This window comes from Hyperoodon ampullatus (assembly GCF_949752795.1).
Source record: "Hyperoodon ampullatus genome assembly, chromosome: 1".
NCBI lineage: Eukaryota > Metazoa > Chordata > Mammalia > Artiodactyla > Ziphiidae > Hyperoodon > Hyperoodon ampullatus.
The window spans coordinates 197,422,392-197,445,146 of record NC_136914.1 but is presented as its reverse complement, the minus strand read 5'-3'; the positions used below and the strand labels follow the sequence as shown (position 1 = coordinate 197,445,146).

The following is a 22,755-nucleotide window of genomic DNA, read 5'->3' as shown; positions in this document are numbered from 1 at the left end:
TAAGTAATTGCAATTCCAAAATTCAAACCCAGGTTCTCAGATCTCAGAAGCAGACTTTTAAAACTCAAGGGGCTTGCTGTGACCAAGAGGATATGAACAGACTCTGGGGGCCACAGATGGAGAGGGCTCTCCCTGACCATGATGCCATTGGAGTGGTGTGTCAGAATTAATTGTGAACCCCTTCAAGATGGCTCTGCAACCCACAGGGCCCCAGGGGCCACTTTTCTTTGGGGCTGAATCTTATAGAGACAAGACATCCTAAAAACTTTTCTGTACAATGATTATTCCTCACATATCAGATTCATGCAGAATGTTAGGCTGCTCCAGTCTGTGAGCTTTATATCTGGAAGGGATCCAAGAGGGCCTCCACACAACCACATACCCCATAAGGAAACTGAGGCCAAGAGCCTGAAAATGACTTGCCTCTCTCAATTACTCAGTCTCTCAATTACTCAGTGTCCCAGTAGAATGAGAACCCAGGACTCCTGTCCAGTGCCCAGAATTGAGCCTGAGCCCAGCTCCGCACTGTGTACATCACCTGGAGTTTATTCAGAGTATCAGGAGACGGAAGTTCCTCCCGTTCCAACTGCAGAGAAAAGATTTTTGTAAAGAAGGAGTGAGGTGGCCTCACTGTGGGTCACTTAGGCATGGAGAGCCTCCCAGGGCCCAGCAGTACTGATCCCTCAGAAGCACTGCAGCTGCGCCCCCTGCTGGAGGCACACACACACACACACACACACACACACACACACACACACGGCCACAGCGGAAGCAAAGTTAAGACACTGGACCAACATCCCCCAGGCAACCGAGAAAACTGAGCTCGCTGGCTGGAAGAAGACAAGGTGGGGACCTAGCAAACACAAAATAAAATCAGCCTGAAGAGGAGGGAATGACTTGTGTCCCCAGAGTTAAACAACCAAAATGAAGGGACCAGCTATAGTAAGGATTGATTGAACATTCACTCACGATTTTTACCTTATTGGATTCCCTTGGTGCATAGAATGAAATCCAGGCTTGTTGCTAAAGCCTCCAGACCTAATGAAATCCGACCCCTGCAGCCCTGTCTAGCCTTCCCTGCACCCCCTCAGCAGGGGTTGCTCATCCCAGCCCAGGCACACAGGCCTGCCCTCAGTCCCTACAGCAGGTCGAGGTCCTGCCTAACTCAGCTATTTCAGACTCATGGTCCTTGAGTAGGTGAAGGAAGAGGGGAAGAAAGGAGAAACCAGAGTATCCCCATCCTTCTTCACTTGGTCGGCTCCTTCTTGTACTTCAGGCTTGGCTTAAGTGTCTGCTTCTCACCAGGAAGGCCTTTCCAGCACCCCTCTCCAAGACAGAATCCCTCTTCCCTTTGCTCTCTGTCTCAGGAACCTGATCATTCCCTCAGCGCATCTATGACCAAGCATATCTATTTTATCTGTTTGATGATTTACTTATTTATTATTCACTATTTGTTTGCTGTTGGTCTCCCATGCTAGCATACAAGCACTCTGAGGCCAGGGACTGTGCTCTGAGTCAAGCATGATGGGTGGCACATAGTAGGTGCTCAATAAATATTGATTACACGAATGAAGGAATGGACAATTTGAGAAGATTTTTGTCTGATTACACATTCCCTTCTTCAAAGTTCCCATTAGACTGTCCAAAGTATTGTACTTCCTCAAGTATTGAATGAATGAATGAATGAATGGATTAATTAATTAATTAACAAAAGAATTTTGTTTGTCATAATTTAGAATAATTTGGGGGGAGGGGATTTTTTAAAACTCTCAGAAGTTTGAATAGATTCCCTTTTAATTCTCTTGATGAAAAGACATTCAACACATTCTACTGTGCTTGAAGTAGGAGGGGCTTGTGGTGCATCTCCCACAGAAAAGACTTTCCAAATGAAGGGCCAGTTCAGCCCTTCCTGAGCATCCATCCCCTCCTCCTCAGTCCCTTCAGAGCCCAGGCAGCAGCTCAGTGCATTCATTCATTCCAAGTATGCTGGGTGTGCACCTACCCTGCAACAGGTCCCATGCTGGGCCCTGGATATATAGTCTCAGTCCGGTCCTCGTGGGGGCACAGTCTGGTAGGCAGCCCAGTGTCAGAGGACGGCTTCCAGGAACAGCTGACATGGGATCTCTCTTTTTCTACCTTCTCTGCCACCTCTGCCAACCTGGTCCTCTCAGTCAGACTGCTGTGCCGGAGGGGCTGCAAGGACTCCAGACTCCTCCCCGGGATGCACACTGATCCTCAGCCTCCAGGTAATTAAGTCTAGGAAGCCAGTCCCTGCTCCACGAAAACTGAAACAAAGTGGGATGCCCAAACCTTTCCCCACTCAGGCACATGTGTCTGGCTGCCCACTGGTTCTTTCACTTTCTGAATGTCTATTAAAGCAACTGCTTCTCAGTGCTCTTACTGATGTCTCCCTGGGATGCTGCAACAGCACTAATTGGGTCCTTGGCCTGGATGAAGAGAGTCCCTGGTTTGGGAAGCCAGGGTCTTGCCCTGTTAAAGCCTCCCCCCGGCCCACACTTTCACTTCCACTCCACCTCCAGGCCTCCAGCCTGGAAATAGTCTTTGGCTTCTCCAGAGCCCAGACTGCAGGCTCACATTACTCAACTCCTCTGGGCCTCAGTTTCCTCAAATGCAAAATGGGATTTTTTAAAAAACTATCTCATATGATTGTGATGAGGGGTCAGTGAGGTATACAGTGCATAGAAATGTTAGTTATAATAATAATCATTGCTATTATCATTACTTTATTCAGCCTAATTTCATATTCCCATCTGCTATTTCTGACCTAGGGGTTTGGGAAAATCCCCCCTACAGGAATTTTCTTACCTCCTCCCTCTCCCTGTCCCTTCCTGGCTCCCCCATGCCAGGGTAAGGACAAGCACCCTCCTTTGGGCTCCTTCCTCCTTTTATTCTCTCTCCCCCCACTCCTCCAGCCACCTCGGGAAAAGCTCTATTTTCAGCCTCCTTTTTCTTTCCTTATCCCACTCCTCACCCTCTTCCTCTCCTCTCCCGCCTCTCCCTTCGGACTGAGGAGGAAAGCACAGTGCTCACTCACTGATTCCTTCATTTGTCCCAAACATCCTGGGTGCCTATCATGTGCTGGCCTTGTCATGGGCCCTGAGGACACAGCAATGAAGGAAACACTATACCTGCCTCAATGTTACACAATTGCCATGGAAAGGAGACAGGCCAAAAGGCAGGTACATCATAGATTCATCCGAAAATCATGTATGGATCGAGTATCATGTCAGGCAGTGTGAGGGGGCAGTGGGCACAGAGGTCAGAGGACCTCTTAAGTCCTGAATCAAGTATTTCCTCCATATGAATATACGTATGTGTGCTACACATATAAACTATCTCTGAACAAAACACACAAGAAGCTAGTCACTCTGTTTGCCTCTAGGGAGAGGAACTGAGCGGCTGGGAAGACTTCCCTCCTTGTGAACTGTTGGAACTTTAGACTGACTCAACGTATTTTCAATATGGACTTAAATAAAATTTATATGAAAAAAAAACAAACAAAAAGAAAGAGAATGGGCTCTGAGTCAATTTGAAGCCCTTGTCCCTGCAACTGTCCAGCTCTGTTTAAAACAAACAAACCTTATCTCCTTAAAGGTGTCTGTATTCCTGAGCTTCTCCTTACCCTCTCTTATTACACTTACATTTTCCTCAACCATCAACCTTCATGATTAATAAAACCTATTTGGTTATTCTATTTTATTGGGTCCTTTTTCTGTCTTCTTATAATATATTTTATCTCTGGCTGTTCTTTGCAGACATACAGAATTCAGCCACCCTTGGGGTTAGAGGTCCATGCGTTCCCCCAGGATAGTAGTCCAGGTGATACGTTTTGGAGACAAAAGGCCCGGCTTCAACACCAGGGCTGCCGCTAACAGCTGCCTAACCCTGTTTAGCCGACCCCTCCCAGCCTTGCTTTCTCGTCCCTCCATCCCTCCTAAGCACACGTAGGGCACTGAGCATGGTATCTGTACTTGCAGGACAGCGATTATGAAAACCCAGATGAGCACTCCGACTCGGATATGTATGTGCTGCCGGCCGAGGAGACTGGGGACGACAGCTACGAGCCACCACCCGCCGAGCAGGAGACTCGGACAGTTCACCGGGCCCTGCCCTTTACCAGGGATGAGTACGTAGGTGAGTCCCCACCCAGACCTTGGGCGCTCGGCCTTCAGGGCAGCAGGCAGCGGGGCAGGCCAAGGTAGCAGGATGGTGGGCACCTCCCACTCTCACCACCTCCATGTGGGTCATCTGGTCACTCACAGGCACTGGAGCCCCCGCTGGTAAGCTTGCCCTTTGGGGAAGGGAGGGGGTATCCTTCTTAAACTGGGAATGTTGAAAACAGGCAAAAGATAAAACAAGCACAACCTGTGGCTCCCCACCCCACTTCAATTCCTGATAGTCCCCAGAGAAATCAACCCAAGATCAGTCCCTTCTTCTCTTCTGGCTTCCTGCGTACAAGGTTCTGGAATTTCTCTTGAGATGGCTGTATGGAACCAGGATGACCTTCAGGGATCCCAGTGTCTGCTAAGGCCCCTCCTTCCTCCATCCCTCCCACTGCCGCCCCACCCTGGCAGGCTGTACAGATACACTGAGTCTGGACTGTGGAGTTTTAATTGGGGGGAGGGGACGGGGTGAAGCCCTCTAAGCCTGGAATTAGCCTATTGGTTAAAAGGAGGAGTCTTAGGTGTGGCCTTCAGGCCTGAGTGTAGCTTTTAATGCCCCCCCGCCCCCCCCCAAGAAGAAGTCTGTGTTCCATTCTAACAGTGACTAAGTTTAGCAAGGTGAGGAGGGGAGAGTGTCCACGTGATCCCCGTGAGGCTAGGAGTCGTCCAGAGCATCCCTACGTGTAAAGGGTTTAGTGATCCTTTTCCCTGAGGATAGCTTCCTCCTTACAGGGTACCAGGTCCTGCCCCTGCTTTGTGCCACATCTATTGAGGACCTACTATGTGCTGGAGCTATGCTAAGCAGCAAGCAAGACCAGGCAGACTCCCAGCCTTTTTACAGTTTACAACTTAGTGCTTTACAGTCATGGCCTACTTCACCTTCTTGATAATCACAAAGGAAGAAAGTGAGGCTCAGAGGAGTGAACTCACTGGGCCAAGGTTTATAAGTGGCAGAGCTGGGATGCAAGTCGGGCCTTGCGGCCTCCAAAGCCCGTGCCCGTCACCGCTCTGTTCCACACACCGCAACCGAATTCGTGACCTCGTTCAACCATCGCAACAACCCTGGGAAGGAAGGGGCTGCGTCAGGCCCGTTTTACAGACCAAGAAACCGCTCTTCAGGACGGTTAAGTGGCTCATTCCAGGTCATACTCTTCGAAGCCTGTCTTCTATGCTTTGCTCCTTCTGAGGGGCTTAAATCTTATATTAAGAAATCTCAGTAAACTCCAAGAGCTGCCAATAAAACTACAAAAACTGACAGTCATAGGCATAGGAAAGTAGATAAATGCCTTGTGCCTGAACACAGCTACGCCACCAGAAGGAGGCACCAAGTGTAAAGTTAACCACATACCCTCAACGAGGCAGAAGCGCGGGCCGAGGGCTGGAGCAGGCGCCGGGAGGAGAGCAGAGTGGGTCAGGCAGAGGCAGGGGCAGCTGTACCAAGCTAGGGGCCGGCCATAGCAGAAGGAAGGAGCAGGAAGCCAGGGTAAGCGCCTGGGCTGGTTCCAGGAAAGGGAACCCACCAGCTTATTCCTATGCGAAGATTTTCCTACAGTGTATCAGTCAGAATGTGTGCTCCCAGATCAACCGGGTAGGCTCCCTGTTGCCTAAGCCCTCCACCACATTATGCAGGTAAGGTTAGTTCTGTATATTAGGCATCGGCTCTGCCAGACACAGTGTTCCTCCTGCCTTGCTGCTTTCTCCCTAATCCCTACAATAACTCTCTGAGGTGGATAGTTACGATCCTCATTTTAAAAATGAGGAATGTGAGTCCCAGAGAGGTTACATAATGAAGAAGCAGCCCAAAGGAGTGCCGCTGGTGGGTGGAGAGCAGGGGACTGAATGCAGGTCCCTTGACTTCAGAGCCTGGACTCCTTCCCTGACACCTGGTGAGGACGGTCCTGGGCCAGGGGGTACTCACGACTTCCCCATGATTCGAGGACATCATTAAGAGGAGGAACGTATAGGTTCATCCGGATAAGTAGTTGCAACCCTGAATACACCTTAGAATAACCTGGGGAATTTTAAAACCTATAATACCAGGTCCCTCCCCAGAAGTTCAAACTGCATGTCTGGAGTGGGGCCTTGGCATTTTTTAAAGCTCCCAGGTGGTTCCTATGTGTAGGCAGGATTGAGAATCACTGCCCTTAAGGCTTCATGGAGTAAAGTGAACCACTGAGGAGTACCGCCCCCCCTGAGACCACCCCCCTCAAGGTCACCATCTGTTTAGCAGAGTGTTTGGGCTGTCTGCTCACCTGGGTCTGTGGGTCTCCATCAATCCCTAGGAGGATGTTTTTGATGAGGACATTCTTCTGGTTTTTATAATGTAAGTTAATGGGCAGTTGAAATTTTTGCCTAACGTGTCATTCTACTCTTTAAGGGAATGCCCCAGTTAATAATGTGTTGGCTACATAGATGCTGGGGGTTTTATACTTTCTAGATCTCGGTGGCTTCCGCCCAGGGAATGATCCAGAACCTGTTCATCTTATGCTTTGCTGTTCTTGTTGTTTTTCCTCTCAAAGACAATCGGTCAAGCCAGAGGCAGTCTCCGCCCTTCAGCAAGACCCTTCCCAGTAAACCCAACTGGCCTTCGGCAAAGGCAAGGCAGGCCGCTACTCTGCCAGCCCCGACTTCTCTGCATAAACCTCAAGTCCCACCCAGACCCAAAGAGCTCCTTGAGGATGAGGTAAAGTAAATCTGTCCAGAAGACTGCCCAGACCAAGTGGAAGGCAGGATGTGGGCCGGATAGGGGGAGGGGCAGGAGAGTGTGGCCTCAGGCGTGTCTTCCTTCCTCCAGGCCCTGCTCTCTGGCCAGCACTAGCCACCCTGCCCCCTCTAACTCTCCACTGTTATGTTGAAAGGATGTTTTCTTTAAAAATGGCATATATGGTCTTATTTTAAGCACTTTCATTTACTACAGGCATATATATCCATACTGGAGCTGTGCCCTCTAATTATTGCTTTGAGGAAGAATCCCTCAGTTTCCTGCAAATTCCCTCAGTTTCCTGCAAACCTCTCTTTCCTCCATAATATATTTCCCTCTTTATTCTCCATTGCTTCTCTCCCTGTCCTGCCTCATTTTCTTTCCCCCACCTTCTTTTCTCTCTGATCCTCCACCCTCCTCCTCTAAAATGCAGAGGGGTGCAGTGGGACGTACACTGGAGACCCCTAGTCTGTAGGAAGACGCTGCACAACCCGTGGAGGAGCTGACCCCTCACTTCCCTCCACAGCTCTTGCTTCTCACTCCCTCTCCCCAGCCCTGGGTATCCAGGGACCATCTTTGCCGATTGTCCAGGACCCAACTCTAGGTTTATGTCATCATTCTCCCTTCTGCCAGCACCTAGATTTTCACGTCTTATTCCATATGGAATTGTTCCAATTTAAAAATGAACAGGTAAACACATTCAGGCTATTGCAGGAATGACTGATAAAGCCTAATATGTTATGGCTCCCAGATGTACTTGTATTTTAAATAGAGTCAAAGACAAGCCCTCAAACTTAGCCATTAGAACAACCCTACAAGTGTAACAGTCTGAGAAAGAAAATAACATTAAAGGCAACTCTTAACCATCACCAGACATAATCTTACTGCAGCTTCTCGAAGAAGTAACTTGTTTTTATAAATTTATTTATTTATTTATTTATTTATGGCTGCGTTGGGTCTTCGTTACTGCGCGTGGGCTTTCTCTAGTTGTGGAGAGCGGGGGCTACTCTTCGTTGCAGTGCACGGCTACTTATTGCGGTGGCTTCTCTTGATGCAGAGCACGGGCTCTAGGCACGCGGGCTTCAGTAGTTGTGGCACACGGGCTCAGCAGCTGCGGCTCGCGGGCTCTAGAGCACAGGCTCAGTAGTTGTGGTGCACGGGTTTAGCTGCTCCGCGGCATGTGGGATCTTCCCGGACCAGGGCTCGAACCCACGTCCCCTGCATTGGCAGGCGGATTCTTAACCACTGCACCACCAGGGAAGCCCCAGAAGTAACTTGTTTTTAAATGCCTGTAGATGATAAAACCTACAGCTTATGAGCATGTTGTGAAATGACCTTCATTTCCACCTTAGAATAATTTGTAGCCCAAGAAGAGATGGAAAAGAGAGACTTTTAAATAAAATAGAGGCAGCATCCAAGCTCAAATTCCTGCTTTGACCCTTACTAGTTGTGTGACTTAGGCAAGTCAGATAAACTCTCTGAGTCTCAGCTTTTCCTCTCTTCAGGTTATTTTAAAGATTTAATAAAGGAATATATATATATATATATATATCACTAAATACAGTGCCTCACACAAAGAACGATTCCATGTATCATATATATATTGGATTCCTTTCTACCATATTCTAGATTCTTTATAAAATCCAGTTTTCTAGTTTCTCCTGAAGACTGAGGGCCTGTCAACACTTGGCGAGCCATGGCCTCAAAGCAGCTGAGCCTCATGGCAATACTCCAGCTCAGCTGTGAATCCCTGGCCCCTGTTTCCATTTGTCATCATCCCCATCACTCATATAAGACTTGCACACACCCTGACTCTGTACATGTCCCATTATTTTTCCACGCCTGCTCCTGTAAGTATTTGAGTTTATGACCCCCTCTCTAGGGACAGTTTAAGTCAGGAAGTCAGCAGACTGAGAATGAGTGTGGTTTGTCAATCCTCAGTCTGTCTGTCAGTATGAGAGGGAATGCTGCCCTTTCAGGGTAAGAACAGGGTGGCCGGGAGAATCTGAGCATGGGACATGGTAGGGAGACCATCTGTTAGGGTCTCACCATGAATTCTTTCAGCATTCGGCAAATCCATATGAAGATATCAATTCAGACACAGAATACAAATGAAGACTGTGGGTTATGTGAAGCTCTCCTTTTCTGTGACTAACTGGAGGTGGACCCCAGTGGGGAGAGGCCGAGCTTTGCTAATAGCAGCCTTGTGGAGGTGGCTCAGGCAAGTCTGAACCAGTGGGAAAAGGAGAAGTCTGGAGGAGGCACATTCTGGAATGGGCAGATGGACAGTCAAGATGAGAAAGAGGTTTAAAAAAGAAAAAAGAAGCCAACATTAAGATCTGGCTGAGCCATTAGACAGGAAAAGAAGTCAAACAGAAGCATAAATGAAAATGTTTAGCTCTGCCATACAGGTTACAGGCAAAATATGGGGGTACAGGCTGATCAGAGAGTTGGAGGTGGGAGGAAGGAGCATCTGTGCTGTAACAACGAGAGCGGCTAACACTTGACAAGTGCTGTGTGTCGGTGGTGTTCCGAGCACTCTGTATGTATTATCTCATTACATCCTCACAGCAACCCTAGGAAGTGTGTGCTATTATCATCCCCATTACAGATGAGGAAATGGTACAGATGAGGTGCAAAGGGGTTGAAGAACTTGTCCAAGGTCACAGAGGTAAATGATAGAGCCAGCATTTGAAATCAGATGATTAGATACTAGATCCCAGGTGCTAAAGAGCTATCCTAGGCCACCTCTCCAGTATCCACTCTTCATTCAACACAAATGTGGCAGGGCTTCATTGGTGCCCAAAGCAGACCCAGTACCTGTCCTTGCAGGGCATCAATTTTGTGATTTTATGTGACCTTGGATAGATTACTCAACTGCTCTCAAATTCCTTATCTGTAAAATGAGGATAAGTATACCTAACTTAATAGTAGGTATCATTGAAAGAATACAGTAAAATAATGTATGTAAAGCTATTAAATGTTCACATGAGTTGTATTAAGCAAGAAACTCATGTAGGCATTTAATAGCTCATCTTAGCGACTCCTGATATGGAATGGGGTGAAGGGCAATGGGAAAGTGAAAATAAGATGAATCCGTGGTGCTCCTATTTTTCACATTTAAAGTTTGGGGGAAGGCAAACATGTAAATACCTATAGCAGGTGTCTTAGTACTGAACATCTAAACACTGGAGTTGATCTAAGATTATTTTTTAAATAATCATCTATATTTTAATCATGCTATTGTAAAAACTGAGGAAGAATTCTAATAGCATGTAGGTTGTGGCAGTAGAATAATCTGCTTGGCTTCAAAAGACCAATTATTCATGTAACTACAGCCAGTTTTTTGTGATGTGAACATGGGATAATGGGGTTTATATTAAAACACTGTAGCAACATGAAGATGAACTTGTTAGGACACAGATTATGATGATTCTTGATCATTTGCTTATTTTGGCAGGTAACAACTTTAGTATAGTATTATAGTATAGTACTAGTGGTACCTACCTTTTTGGGTTATTACAAGGAGTAAGTGAGATTACACATGTAAAGTACTTAGAAGAGCACCTGGCAATAAGCGCTCAATAAATGTTTGTTTTTTGTTTCTCCCAGTCCCCATGTTGGCAACCAACCAAGGCAGGTTGTAAAAACCACTTCTGAGATCTGGTTACTTTATTTACCTCTTATAAAATCACTCCCTCCCTATATTTATGGTCATTTGATTATTGACAAAGGTGCCAAGACAATTCAACGGGAAAAATTAGTTTTTTAAACAAACAGTGCTAAGATAACTGTATATACACATGCAAAAGAATGAAATTGTACTCCAATCTCACACCATATATAAAAAGTTAAATAAAACTGGATCATAGGTCTAAGTGTAAGATAAAACTATAAAACTCTTGGAAGAAAACATAGATATAAATCTTTTTTTTTTAATTTTAAAATTTTATTTTATTTATTTATTTTTGGCTACATTGTGTCTTCGTTGCTGTGCGCGGCCTTTCTCTAGTTGTGGAGAGCGGGGGCTACTCTTTGTTGCAGTGCGCGGGCTTCTCATTGTGGTGGCTTCTCTTGTTGTGGAGCGTGTCCTCTGCATTGGCAGGCAGATTCTTAACCACTACGCAACAAGTATTCGTGAATTTGTGGAGAAATTGGAACCTCATACATTGCCAGTGGGAATGGAAAAATTGTGCAGCCACTTTGGAAAACAATTTAACAGTTCCTCAAACTATTAAATATAGAGCTACAACATGACCCAGCAATTCCACCACTATGTATATTCTCAAGAAAAATGTCCATCTACACAAAACTTGTACATGAACGTTCACAACAACGTTATTCATAATAGCCAAAAAAGTAGAAACAACCCAAATGTCCATCAACTGATGAATGGATAAGTAAAATGTGGTATAGTCATACAATGGAATATAATTTGTCCATAAAAGGGAATGAAGTACTAAAACGTGGTTAAACCTTGAAATTACTATGCTAAATGAAAGAAGTTATGACAGACTGTGTATTGAAATATTGTATGATTCCATTTATATAAAATGTCCAGAATGGGCAAATCTTAAAGATAGAAAGAAGGTTGGTGGTTGACTAGGTCAGGGGAGGGGATGCATGGGAGTGACTAATGGGTGCAGGGTTCCTCTTGGGGGTGATGGAAATGTTGTAAAGCTAGATTGCAGTGATGGTTGCACACTCTGTTAATATACTACAAATCACCAAACCACTTTACATAGGGGAATTTAATGGTATATGGATTATATCTCAGAAGATTTTTTTAAATATCACTGCTTCTTATGCAGTAAACTCTGAATATACAGCATTTCTGTATTTCTTTTAGGCTGATTATGTGGTCCCTGTGGAAGATGAAGATGAAAACTATATTCATCCCACAGAAGACAGTTCACTCTCATCTGACAAAGGCAAGCGTTTGTAGTTTTAAGAACCTGAAAACTTCTGCAGTTGATAGAGGCATACAAGGCCATTTGGTAGCAAGCTCTAAGGGGCTCAGAAATGATAGTGCCCAGGGCTCTCTCCTCTGTGGCCATAGCATTTGCCTCCTTTGGCTAGTGGAACAGAGAGCATAGTGAGCAACCCATCTCTGTGTTTTATAGCCTTTACCCTTCTTTCTCCATCCTCTTCCATGATTTAATACTCTCTTCTCAAGGTATAAAAGCACCTAAGTTCTTCTCTTTAGCTCCTCACTTAGAATGGATTTCTTATAAAACCTAATACTCACAAAGTCATGAGCCACCATGTTGACCTTACAAATATTGCACCAGGAACAGTTTCTGCAGAGGACTGAAAAAATGAAAGAGTAAAATATGCTCTATGTTCTAATCCTTTAAAAGTGAGTGCTATCTCAGGCCCATTAGAAACATTTCATTTGTAAATCCTTCATGAAATAACAAACGCAGTTACAAACAAATTATCTTCAAAAGCCTGTGCCACACAGCCTCAGATGAGGCGTGGAACAGTGTATGATCACTCTGGATATAGTCGCTATGGAAAATATAATCCTGTATAAACGCTGCCTCTTCAAGTAACATTACTCATCTAATAAACTTGACTCCAAAGTAGCAATACTCAGTTTCTACACTGCCATCACGTCGCAGCCCTCTCCCACGCCCTAAGTATCACCAACAACTTCTAGACCCACCAGAATTCCTGAATTCACCCATCACCATGAAACAATAAATACAAATTAAATGCCCCCACCTCCACCCCCCCATAAACCTACAAAATCCAAGAGGAATGATATGTGTTACGTGTGTTACGTGTGGCAGGGAAGGTGGGGCTATTAATCTGGCCCCTCCACTGATAGTTCAATGCACGTCTCCTGGTAAAAAAAACAAACTCTTTCATCTCCTAGACACCCAGTTTGGCAAATGAAATTCCAAGCCAGTATTCACTTTAATCATTAATATATTCATTCTAAAAATGTTTTTTTCTTCTGAGAAGGTTTCTTTTAATGGCTTGTGGGCTTACTAATTGTGTCTCCCATTCTTTGCAGATTCTCTGGTCTGACCCATCATTTCCACAATGCATTTTTCCATAAGTGTGAATCTCCCTCAGTAGACTATCTACTATATATGTGTGTGTGTGTGTGTGTGTGTGTGTGTGTGTGTGTATAATTATAATACAGGTGTGATTTTGTGTTTCAGCTCCCATGGTGAATAGATCAACCAAGCCAAATAACTCCTCAAAGCCAGCCTCACCTCCAGGGACAGCTTCAGGTAGAGTGTACACATGATCTGGTGGTTTTGTTTCTGTTTTTTTAATTGTGAAATTACTACATTTGGGGGTTTCATTTTTAATATGTTCTAAATAAGACAAACAACTCAGAGCGAATATTAATAATCCCTTGTATTTCCAAATGTCCTAATAAATGGTAACAGAGGCCTTCTCCTCATGCTCATCCACTGTCTGGGGGCACCTATGTGAGGGGACCCTCGGCCCCGTGCCCCTGCGCCTCTATCAGACAAGTCCTTTTTTTCGTCCTACCTCTCTGGGCACTTGGCTGGCTTGCCCTCCTTCTCCCCTCCCCTGATGAGGACGCCTGCACCGTGCAGCCTCAGCCCTCTGCTCTTCCTTCAGAATGTCGTGTGGTTAAGAGCTTGGGTTATGGGCCAGGCATCCCAGTGCTCCCCATTATCAACTGTGTCACTTTGGGTCTGTACTTCACCTCTCCAAGCATCACATTTTCTCATCAGTAAATGGAGATAACAGCCCATGCCCTGAGACAGGAGAATTCTGAAATTGTGAATGGGAAATTCTTAATGCAGTGCCTGGCACACAGTAGGTGCTCGGTAGAGTAGTATTTTTCACTTCTTTCTGGTGTATCTATTCTTCTGGCTTCACTTCTCTGGTCTAAGCTGATAACTCTCTGGTGTCCAACCTTGACCTTTCTTCCCTTCTGAACACGTTGACCTTCCCACTACCTCAAGCTCAGTGTATCCATCACCCCTACCCTTCGGGCATCCGTATTCCTCTTTACACATCAGCCTCCAGGCTCCATGTCTCAGAGGGCCCATGTTCTTTCCCAATTCTGCTTTGCTTTTTCCTGAATTTGCTGTTCTATTTTAGTTGCCGCCACCTGAACCAGGCTTTCTTTACTTTATCACTTCATACCTTCTGTCTTACAGAGTCCACTAGCCATACTCTTGCCTCTAGGCTCTCTCCTCAGTCACTGAGATGAGCTTCTGACCCCCTCCAAATGTTGCTAGCTTCATTCCATTATAAAGTTAGTTTTTACCATGTCATCCCTACCCAAACCATGAACACTCATTGGTTCCTAGGTGTCTCCTGTAGGGTTTGGCAACCCCCAGACTGAGGCCCACAGTACTGAGTGGCGCCCATACCCCAACCCTTTTACAGCACAGAGAGGTGCAGGAGCTTCCTCAACAGCATTCTCTCCTTCTCCTCTCCCCCACCCTGTACCAAACACACACACACGCACACGCACGCACGCACACACACACACACACACACACACACAAACACACACTCCCTTCTCTCCCAGACCTGAAGGCTGAACACAGAGACTGGGAGACTGACCTCTGCTTTCAGGGACGTGCTCCTTGAGAGAAAACGAAAGAAGAGTATTTTAAAAAATCTTTTCCTAGACTCATTTCCTATGCAATTGCTCACCCTCTTCACAAGTTCGTATTTATCCTCCCCCTCGGAATCCACAGGCTCTTTATACTTGGGGACTGGAGGTCAGAGGCATCTTATCCAGCTCATCTTAATTTCTGGGAACAAATGTCAACACACCAACCTAAAACGGCACGGCGAGGTCGCTTTGGTCCCAACTGAAACAGAGACTCCTGACACGTGATAACTCAGAAGGGCTGTTATTACTGGAATAGAAAACCTTTCACTGAAACAGATAAATGAAGGCTTAAATCCTCCTTTAGAGTAATAGTTTAATACTCTCTGGTGCTTACATCTTAAAATGCTCTTCTTGCCTTACACAGACCTCTTCTTCCTAAAACACACCCAATACTCCAATCAGCCTGTCTTTCCCATAAGACTCTCAGCTCCATGTCTTGCTCATAGCTGTGTTTCCAAGGCCTAGACAGGACCTGGCTCAGAGTAGGTGCTGAAATGGTAGATGGGTCAGTTGGTTGAGAGAGCGATTGAGTCCCCCAACTCTGGCTGTCTTTAAGGAATCACATGGCCCCATCATGAAGGCATTAGCCCACTGGATTTATTATTCATTAGTTTTATATTAACCTAGTATAGCTATATTTTATCACTAGAGGCATCAGATGAAGAAACAAAACCTGAACAAGAAAATAATTTCCTGGTTAAATGATTATTGGGTATAGACAGGAGGAAGTTCAGGAGGAGGAAGGAAGTGAGATAACTTGAGGGAGGGGGGGCGCGGGTAGGGAACAAACCTGAACAGTTAGAGGGAGTTTCTGAGTGTGCAAACAGTACAGTTTTCAGAGATGATTTTTATAAAAGGAATAATCAGACTACTTGCCTGTGTCTTTAAATAACTGATCATTGTCTTTAAAGCCTTCAGAAAGTTCCCTGATAGGCATCATGAAAGCGCTGAGGTGTCAGGGGTTTCTGTTAAAGTCCCACACCACACTTGCCTCTGGTTAATGTTGCTTTTGGCTCTTTGATGGCTAATAGGGTGCTGGCCGCAGATTACATAGCGAATTAGGTGCAGAGGTAGGCTCTCCCTCTCCTTCATGTTCCATACTGGGAAGTACAGTAGCAGGAGTTAGCACAGACTCCAAAGCCAGAGGGTCCAAGTCTTCACTCACTAGGTGCCAGACTTTGAGCAAGCTAAGTAATCCCTCCGTTTCTTAGTTTCCTCTCCTGAAAAAAATGAAGGGGAAAATGGCACCTATGCCTAGGGGTATTGTGAGAATTACATGAGTAAAAAGATATGAATCACACTCATAAAATGATAGCTCTTTGTGATTTATTATTGTTATTGTTCAGAATCCCTTGTTTAACCTGCCTTGACTCATGACCAGTCTGGCACATCACCTGGTACACATCTCAGAGAAGTGTTTCTTCCTTTCCATATAAAGTTTTACTCTAAATTTCGGGGTTTTTCAACCTCAACACAGTTGGCATTTGGGGCTAGGTGATTTTTGTTGGAGCTGTCCTGTGTATCGCAGGCTGTTTGGCAGCATCCCTGACCTCTGCCCACTAGATGCCACTAGCACCCCCTTCCCCAGTAGTGATCGGCAAAGATGTCTCCAGTCATTGCAGAAAGTCCCTGGGGGAGGGGGACAAAAGCACTCCCAGTTAAGAAGCACTGGTCTAAACAAACTGAAAGACTGAAGTCCATTGTGATTTATCTCTAAATGAGCTTTTAGAAGAAGGCAGCGCAACCTCTGGCTAATTTGTAGCTTTTGTCAGAAAAGGGTAGACAGAGCATGTATTTCTGAGCTTGCACTAAGTAAACAGCATTTTTAAAGTATTCTATCTCTTTATTTCTTAAAATAGGGGAGGAGTTTCGGAATTTACAGTTCCCTGCTAATATGCAAGCAGAATTTTACCCATAGCCCAAATTATTCTTAAGTTGTTAAATTAAATCTCTTTTATGTATTTTGTAAGAGTTCATATAGTACCTGAGAGTAAGGGATGCTTCGGCTCGTATGCAAGCCCCACTAATGGTAATAGGGTGTCTATAACAGCTAAAAGAGAGTTAAATCCCAAGGGCTTACAATGCCAACACTGAGATCATTAAGAATAAGGAAACCTACCACCACTGTATGCAAAACTGAAAAGAGGATGATGCATAAAATATACATGATAGAAGGAAAAAGTAAGGGTAAATTGTTTTCCAAGTTAAGAAACTTCGGTAAGCACCGGCTAGTGCAAGGCCTGTGCTGTTAAATCAAACCTTAACATAACTTTTTGCTCCCTATGATTTAAACAAAGATGATTTTTCTCTTTTATTAGTATGCTTTTGGACACATCTCCCTCTATTGCATCCCCAGTTTCTCCCTTGGAGCTTTCCAACCAAGAATTCGGCTTGGCCAGGAAGCAGGGATCCTGGCAATGAGAAGGGTACAGTGTTGTCCTACCCCAGCCATGACCCGGGGTCTGACTTCAGCCAGGGTGGCAGAGAGGACCACTGGCCTACGAGGAGTAACTCTCCATCCTCCCGTGGGCATTCACAAAAGCAGCCCTCTGTTTCACTAATATTTCCCCACATAAGGGAGAAGCAGCAAGTGAATCTGACATGCCAAATCGTGCCCCAGAGTAACATTATGAGATATTGGCTAGAGAGGACACTGCCTGCCTAGGCTTTCAACTTGAATGGCCTTGGTTTCCAACCCTGGCCCTGCCCGTTAACCTCTCTGAGCCTCTGTTTGCTCCCCTTTATGTTATGTGAGGCTTAGAAGTGGCACATGTGAAGTAACTGGCACAGTGCCCGGCACCTAGAGATACTGCCGTGGTTGATAACAAGATGAGAAAATGAAAATAACAATAATCATATTTACTGAGATCCTTTATGAGCTATAACTTATGTATCATAAAACTCACTCATTTTACATGTATAATTCAATGTTTTTTGTAAATCATTACATTTATATAGTTTTGTAACCAGCACTACAATCCAGTTTTAGAAACTTTCTGGGCCTACCCCAACTCCAAAAGAGCCATTATGCTCATTTGTGGTCAGTGCTGTTCCCATCCTCAGCCCTGGGTAACCCTGATCTGCTTTCTGTTGCTATAGAGTTGCCTTTTCCAAACATTCATATAGATGGAGTCATATAATATGCAGTCTTTCCATCTCACTCCTTTCACTTAGCATAACATTTTTGACCCTCTAAACTTTCAGTCCCTTTCCAGCAATATTACTTTATATTTGGCTAATTCTTTACATGTTCAAAGTTACCTTATTACCTAACCACAGTAACTCTGTGTTAGATAAAGTAGCTAGTGGCATCCCCATCTCACAGAGGGGGAAACTGAGGCATAGTGGCTCGTAAGAGGTCACACAGCCAGTTTGGTGGCAGAGAAATAACTAGAACCCTGTCTTCCTGCTGCAAAACCAGAGCTTGTACTGGACTCCACCACCACAGAGGACAGCCAGCATGCCCCTCCCTCTCCTCTGATTGCAGAAGTTATTTACGAGGAGGGAAGGGGAAAGGAAGACGTTGGCCGACTGTTTGCAGATATGAAGGAAAGGGAAGCTTAGTAAAGAAGCCAGGCAGTAGATATGACAACAATAACATGCCCAGGCCAAGCGAGCCCTTGGTGAAAAGAGAGGGGACCCCTGGGAGGAAATTCTGACTTAGACCTTCTTTCTGCTTCCTTATTTTTCAGACGAGGGTTTTTTTTCTCTTCCCTGAAACTTTCTATCAACAACTATGAGTAGCCAAGTGTATTTTCACAATGTGAATCTTAAGTATTGAGAATGTGAAGAACAATATCAACTTGATACCCTTGCTAATAAAACACAGTTAGACTCATACTACTATGTATTCAGATGACATTTCCATTTATTGTCGGAGGAAATGTTAAAAATTCCATATGTAGTTTCTTTCTCAAAATGTTTTTAAAAATCCCATCCGGTTGAGAGTCCGCCTGCCGATGCAGGAGACACGGGTTCGTGCCCCGGTCCAGGAAGATCCCACATGCCACAGAGCGGCTGGGCCCGTGAGCCATGGCCGCTGAGCCTGCACGTCCGGAGCCTGTGCTCTGCAACGGAAGAGGCCACAACAGTGAGAGGCCCGCGTACAGCAAAAAAAAAAAAAAAAAAAAAAAAAAATCCCATCCAGGTCAGCTTACATCTAAGTAAGGGTTACATGGGAGGGGCCGTTCCTTCACCAGATGCCACTGGTGAATGCTTATGGAAATTAGCCCTATGTAAGGACTATGTGTAGAAAGAGTAAATGGGCTCTGAGTGAGAGCCTGAAGGCCTCTCTCTAGTCAAGTACATGAGAATGAACTTTATGATCTCTGCATTTAATACTTTTCGAGGACTTTTTCCCTTTTTTTGTGTTTGGAATAGGTGGTCCTGTCAGATGAGGTGGCATGGGGATGCATGTGTCTTCTCTTGTTATAAATTTTGAGAGGGCAGAAGCCTATGTCTACTTCTTCAGTTCTTCCACAGTCCCTAACACAATGCCTCCAAGGGCTTTACACATAGCAGGTTCTCAATAATTCTTGGTAATAGATTATTACCTCAGTGTTTACTTATGTGTGTTTTATCTTGCAAACTCAAACAATACATACTGTGGGCAAGTCCAACCTATATGTACAGAGTATCCCCTTTAAGTCCATTAGGAATTGTGGACTTATAAATGTAGTAAGTTCTTAATTAAAACATTTATTCAGTTCAATTTAATTCAGTAGAGAGCCTTTATCTCACTGAGCAGTAATGTCCAGGCAGGCGGTATCAGCCTGAGAGGAGGCAGCTGGGACGCGCTGAGGGGAGCTGGCTTAGCTCTGGCCTCTCCCCATCCAGGCCTGCTCCCTATCTCAGCAGTGAATCTCTGCCTGTCTCTCACCTTCTTCCCTCATAACGATGCTCTGGCTTCTATCTTCAGGTAGAGGGAGGGGAAATGGGCGCGGTGGACAAGGCCCTCTGGGTCCCTTCTGTGACTTCAGAAGATGAGATTTGGGTAATAGCTTGCTGCTTCTCTCCGTTTGTCTATTTCTGCAATGAGCAAAGGCCCTAAGAACTCAGAGATGAATGAATGAATGAGTGTTCTCCAATGTGAGGTTAGGTTTGTGTACTGTGTAAATGTGGTTAGGAATGAGCAGTGTCTATAGGTGTGATCAGGAGTGGTGGGTCTGTGCCCCTCTGTCTCTAGGCACTGCTGTTGTGCACATTTGTGCAGTGCATATGGATACAAGTGTGGGCTCTTAGGTCCCTTCCATAGGAACCCTTGTGAGCTCTTATTGAGCCCACAGAATCAGGGGCTCTGAACTTGTCCCATGGGGGAAATGAGAAGGTCATTTAGCAATGTTTAGATGGAGTTCCTAAATAACATCCTAGTTCTGAGCTTATAAATTGGCATTTATAAAATGTTTCATCACCTTTGCCTATAGGTTTTCCCCCAAAACTTCAATGTAACTACTTATATATGCTTAGCTGAAAGTAAGAAAAAACGTGCATATATTTCTGAGCCTGCCAGCAAGCCCAGCTCACTGTGACCATCAGCCTCAGCTCAGGGCTAGAGACTAACCTGTGTATATGTCTGCGCAGGTCGAAAGAGCGGGGCCTGGGACTCTAAGTCAACCTCTTCACCTGCTGCGCCATCCCCACTGCCCAGGGCTGGGTAAGTTCCTGTTGCAGAGAAGCGACTCTGTGAATTCAGTGTATGGTCTCCATCACTGCTGTGAGCAGAGCTGCCTGGAATCCACAAAGGAGTCCTGCCTGAGAATCTGGGGGCCAGAGTGGGGTGTTTTCCTGCTATTTCCATTCAGAAGAGCATACCTGCCCAAGCTCATATGCAGGTGCACCTAACATTACAATAGGTGTGTTCCTGAAGAGTGTGGAAATGAAACCCTATTGCCCTGGTCTTCTCCACACCCATGCATGCTTCAAGTTGGACTAGGGCTGTTCCTGCTGACATCAAAAACTAGTAGTCTTTCCTCCCATAATCTTCTAGCTAAATCTTGAGCTCACTGACTTGTGTTCCACAAGACACAAGCTCCAGCATCTGAATAATTTTAAGACCCACCAGCAGGTTTCATCCCTACTTCCTACTCCTCGGTTTCTCTTCCAAGTAGTTAGTGATCTGCAAACAAATGTGTACACAGAGCAGCATGCACTGGGTGTTCAATCAAAGCAACACTGCCAAGGTTCCTTTCAAAAGGGAGATGAGAGAGTCATTCTTTCTCATTGAACTTAGAAGAGCTTTGTAAGATATTGGGTGAATGTAACGTGTTAATATCACAGTGACCCCATAATTTCATATTGGCTCAATAGGTTATTTTAAAAGCACATTTAAATCTGTCCAAAGCAAGCCTGCATGGTTATAGCCTTAATTCTGCCTCTGAGTAAAGCAAAGAAATTCTCCATTTCAGGGGTTTATTAAACAAAACGCTGCACACTTCTCTCCTGGCTTAGGTTTATCACTTCAGGCAAGTTACTTAGTCTCCAAATCTCTAAAATGTAATAAAAACACCCATTTAAAAAGGACAGTGTGAGGTTTAAAAAATATGTGAAAAGCCTAACCCAGTGCCAGGCATCTTAGAGGCACTTGGGAATTGTTAGTATTCTTCCCCCAATCTTCCAGCTCTCAGCCAAAACAAAGTGAGAGATAAAGAGAAAGCCAGTGTTCAAAATAAACATGGAAGAGAATTAGAGAGCATTAGCAATATTAGAGTCCAATCTCTACTGAACTAAGACAGACCAGTACGTTAGGCCAGGCAAGCACCTTCAGGACCAGAGATCAGAGTGGGTTTCCAACTTGTGTTGTGTCGGTCTTGGGTTTATCTGTTTGGAATGAAATTCTAGGCAGACGTCTAGCAGAGAAGAGTCACCTGAAGCAGGGGGGACATTGGAGTGGGGAGGTGCTGGCTACAAATGTACCTGCTTGGCCACCCTCATGTCTCCACCCTCCTTCCCCAGACAGTAGCCCTGGGGTGCTGTTGGGGGAAGGGACGGCTCTACATACACACTTTGAAAATGCTGATTCTGGTCCTCATTTTACAGATGAAGAAACTAAAGTTCAGACTGGCCCTCACAGCTGAGAGAAACAGGCCTGAGGTCACAGGGTAATCAGTAGCAGAACTGGAACAAGAGCTCAGTTATCCTGATTCCCTGGCAACTGGTGCTCCTGTTTATCCCCATTAACCCCTTTGCCATCTGTCAGCAGACCCTATCTGAGGCTAGAAGGATCATGGCTAAATCCTGCTTTCATCCCTCCCTTCCCTTCAAGGATAGTCTTCCTACACACTTGTATCACTTTCATTATTCTAGTTTAAATTTGAGAGTAAAATGATAAGTCATCAGCTCCTCTTTATCTTTGTTGTGTTTTAACAAAGCCAATCTCTTTTCATCCCCCAGGAAAAAAACAGCTACGCCACTGAAGACGGTGAGTTAATTCTGCATTTAAATGTGCTTCAGGTTTCCCGCAATGTTTATTCTTGTCCACTTATTTAAAGTTGATGATGCTTTTTTCCGCTAAGGTGAACACAGCAATCATGTTGCTGCCCAGACGGTCCAAGAGAAACTTGGGATCCTCACTTGGGAGGCTCACAGCCTCCCTGAACCCGGCGGCTTCACTGAATGTGAACGGCCGATCAGTGGTCAGGCTCCCTGCGTCCCAAGACCTTTGTCTTCCCCTGTGTCTGCTTCCCACCCGCTGGTCTGGGAACTAATGACTGACAACCGCATATCAGGCACAAAGGCCTGAGTACACTCAACTTCTGGGCAGAACGTGGGGAACCTGGGCCAGCCCACTATTCGAGGAAGCCCACCTTGACCTGTTATCTGTACTGTAGCCTGCCATCTACAGTCCCTTACAAACACCAAGATGGTGGGGCCCTGAGACCAAAGCCAGATGCCAGATTTCCACTGCATAAGCACTACTGCCCAGCAGCTGCTGGGGGTCATGGCATCCACCAACCCTGTTGACAGAGTGGGGAGGCCAGGATGACACCGCTCCTTTCCTGACACACTTCCAGTCCATTGTCACTTAATGCAAAAGCGGGCTGGGGGACTGTGTGTTTTTAATTGTTGGTCTTGTGACTGAAAGAAAAGCTATGCATCAAAGAAATGTTCTCCCCCAGTATTTATTTTAATAATATTGCTTTGACTTTTATTTCCACATACCCCTGTATTGAAGATCCTTGCCTTTCTTTTTTTTTTTAAAATAGACTCCAGTTGTCTCTCAACAGAATGCCTCAAGTGTTTGTGAAGGTAAG

General features: G+C 45.3%; 1 protein-coding gene across 1 annotated transcript in view; it reads left to right on the top strand.

Annotated features, from left to right (window-relative positions):
- Positions 1-22,755, top strand: part of BLNK (B cell linker) — a gene marked incomplete at its 5' end in the record, with an annotated part of 82,148 nt that overhangs the window by 43,446 nt on the left and 15,947 nt on the right. The window contains 7 exons of the mRNA XM_079717590.1: positions 3,999-4,155; positions 6,704-6,867; positions 11,735-11,816; positions 13,059-13,130; positions 20,087-20,159; positions 21,896-21,923; positions 22,708-22,750. Coding sequence (XP_079573716.1) covers positions 3,999-4,155; positions 6,704-6,867; positions 11,735-11,816; positions 13,059-13,130; positions 20,087-20,159; positions 21,896-21,923; positions 22,708-22,750 — 619 coding nt within the window. The remainder of the gene's footprint in view (positions 1-3,998; positions 4,156-6,703; positions 6,868-11,734; positions 11,817-13,058; positions 13,131-20,086; positions 20,160-21,895; positions 21,924-22,707; positions 22,751-22,755) is intronic.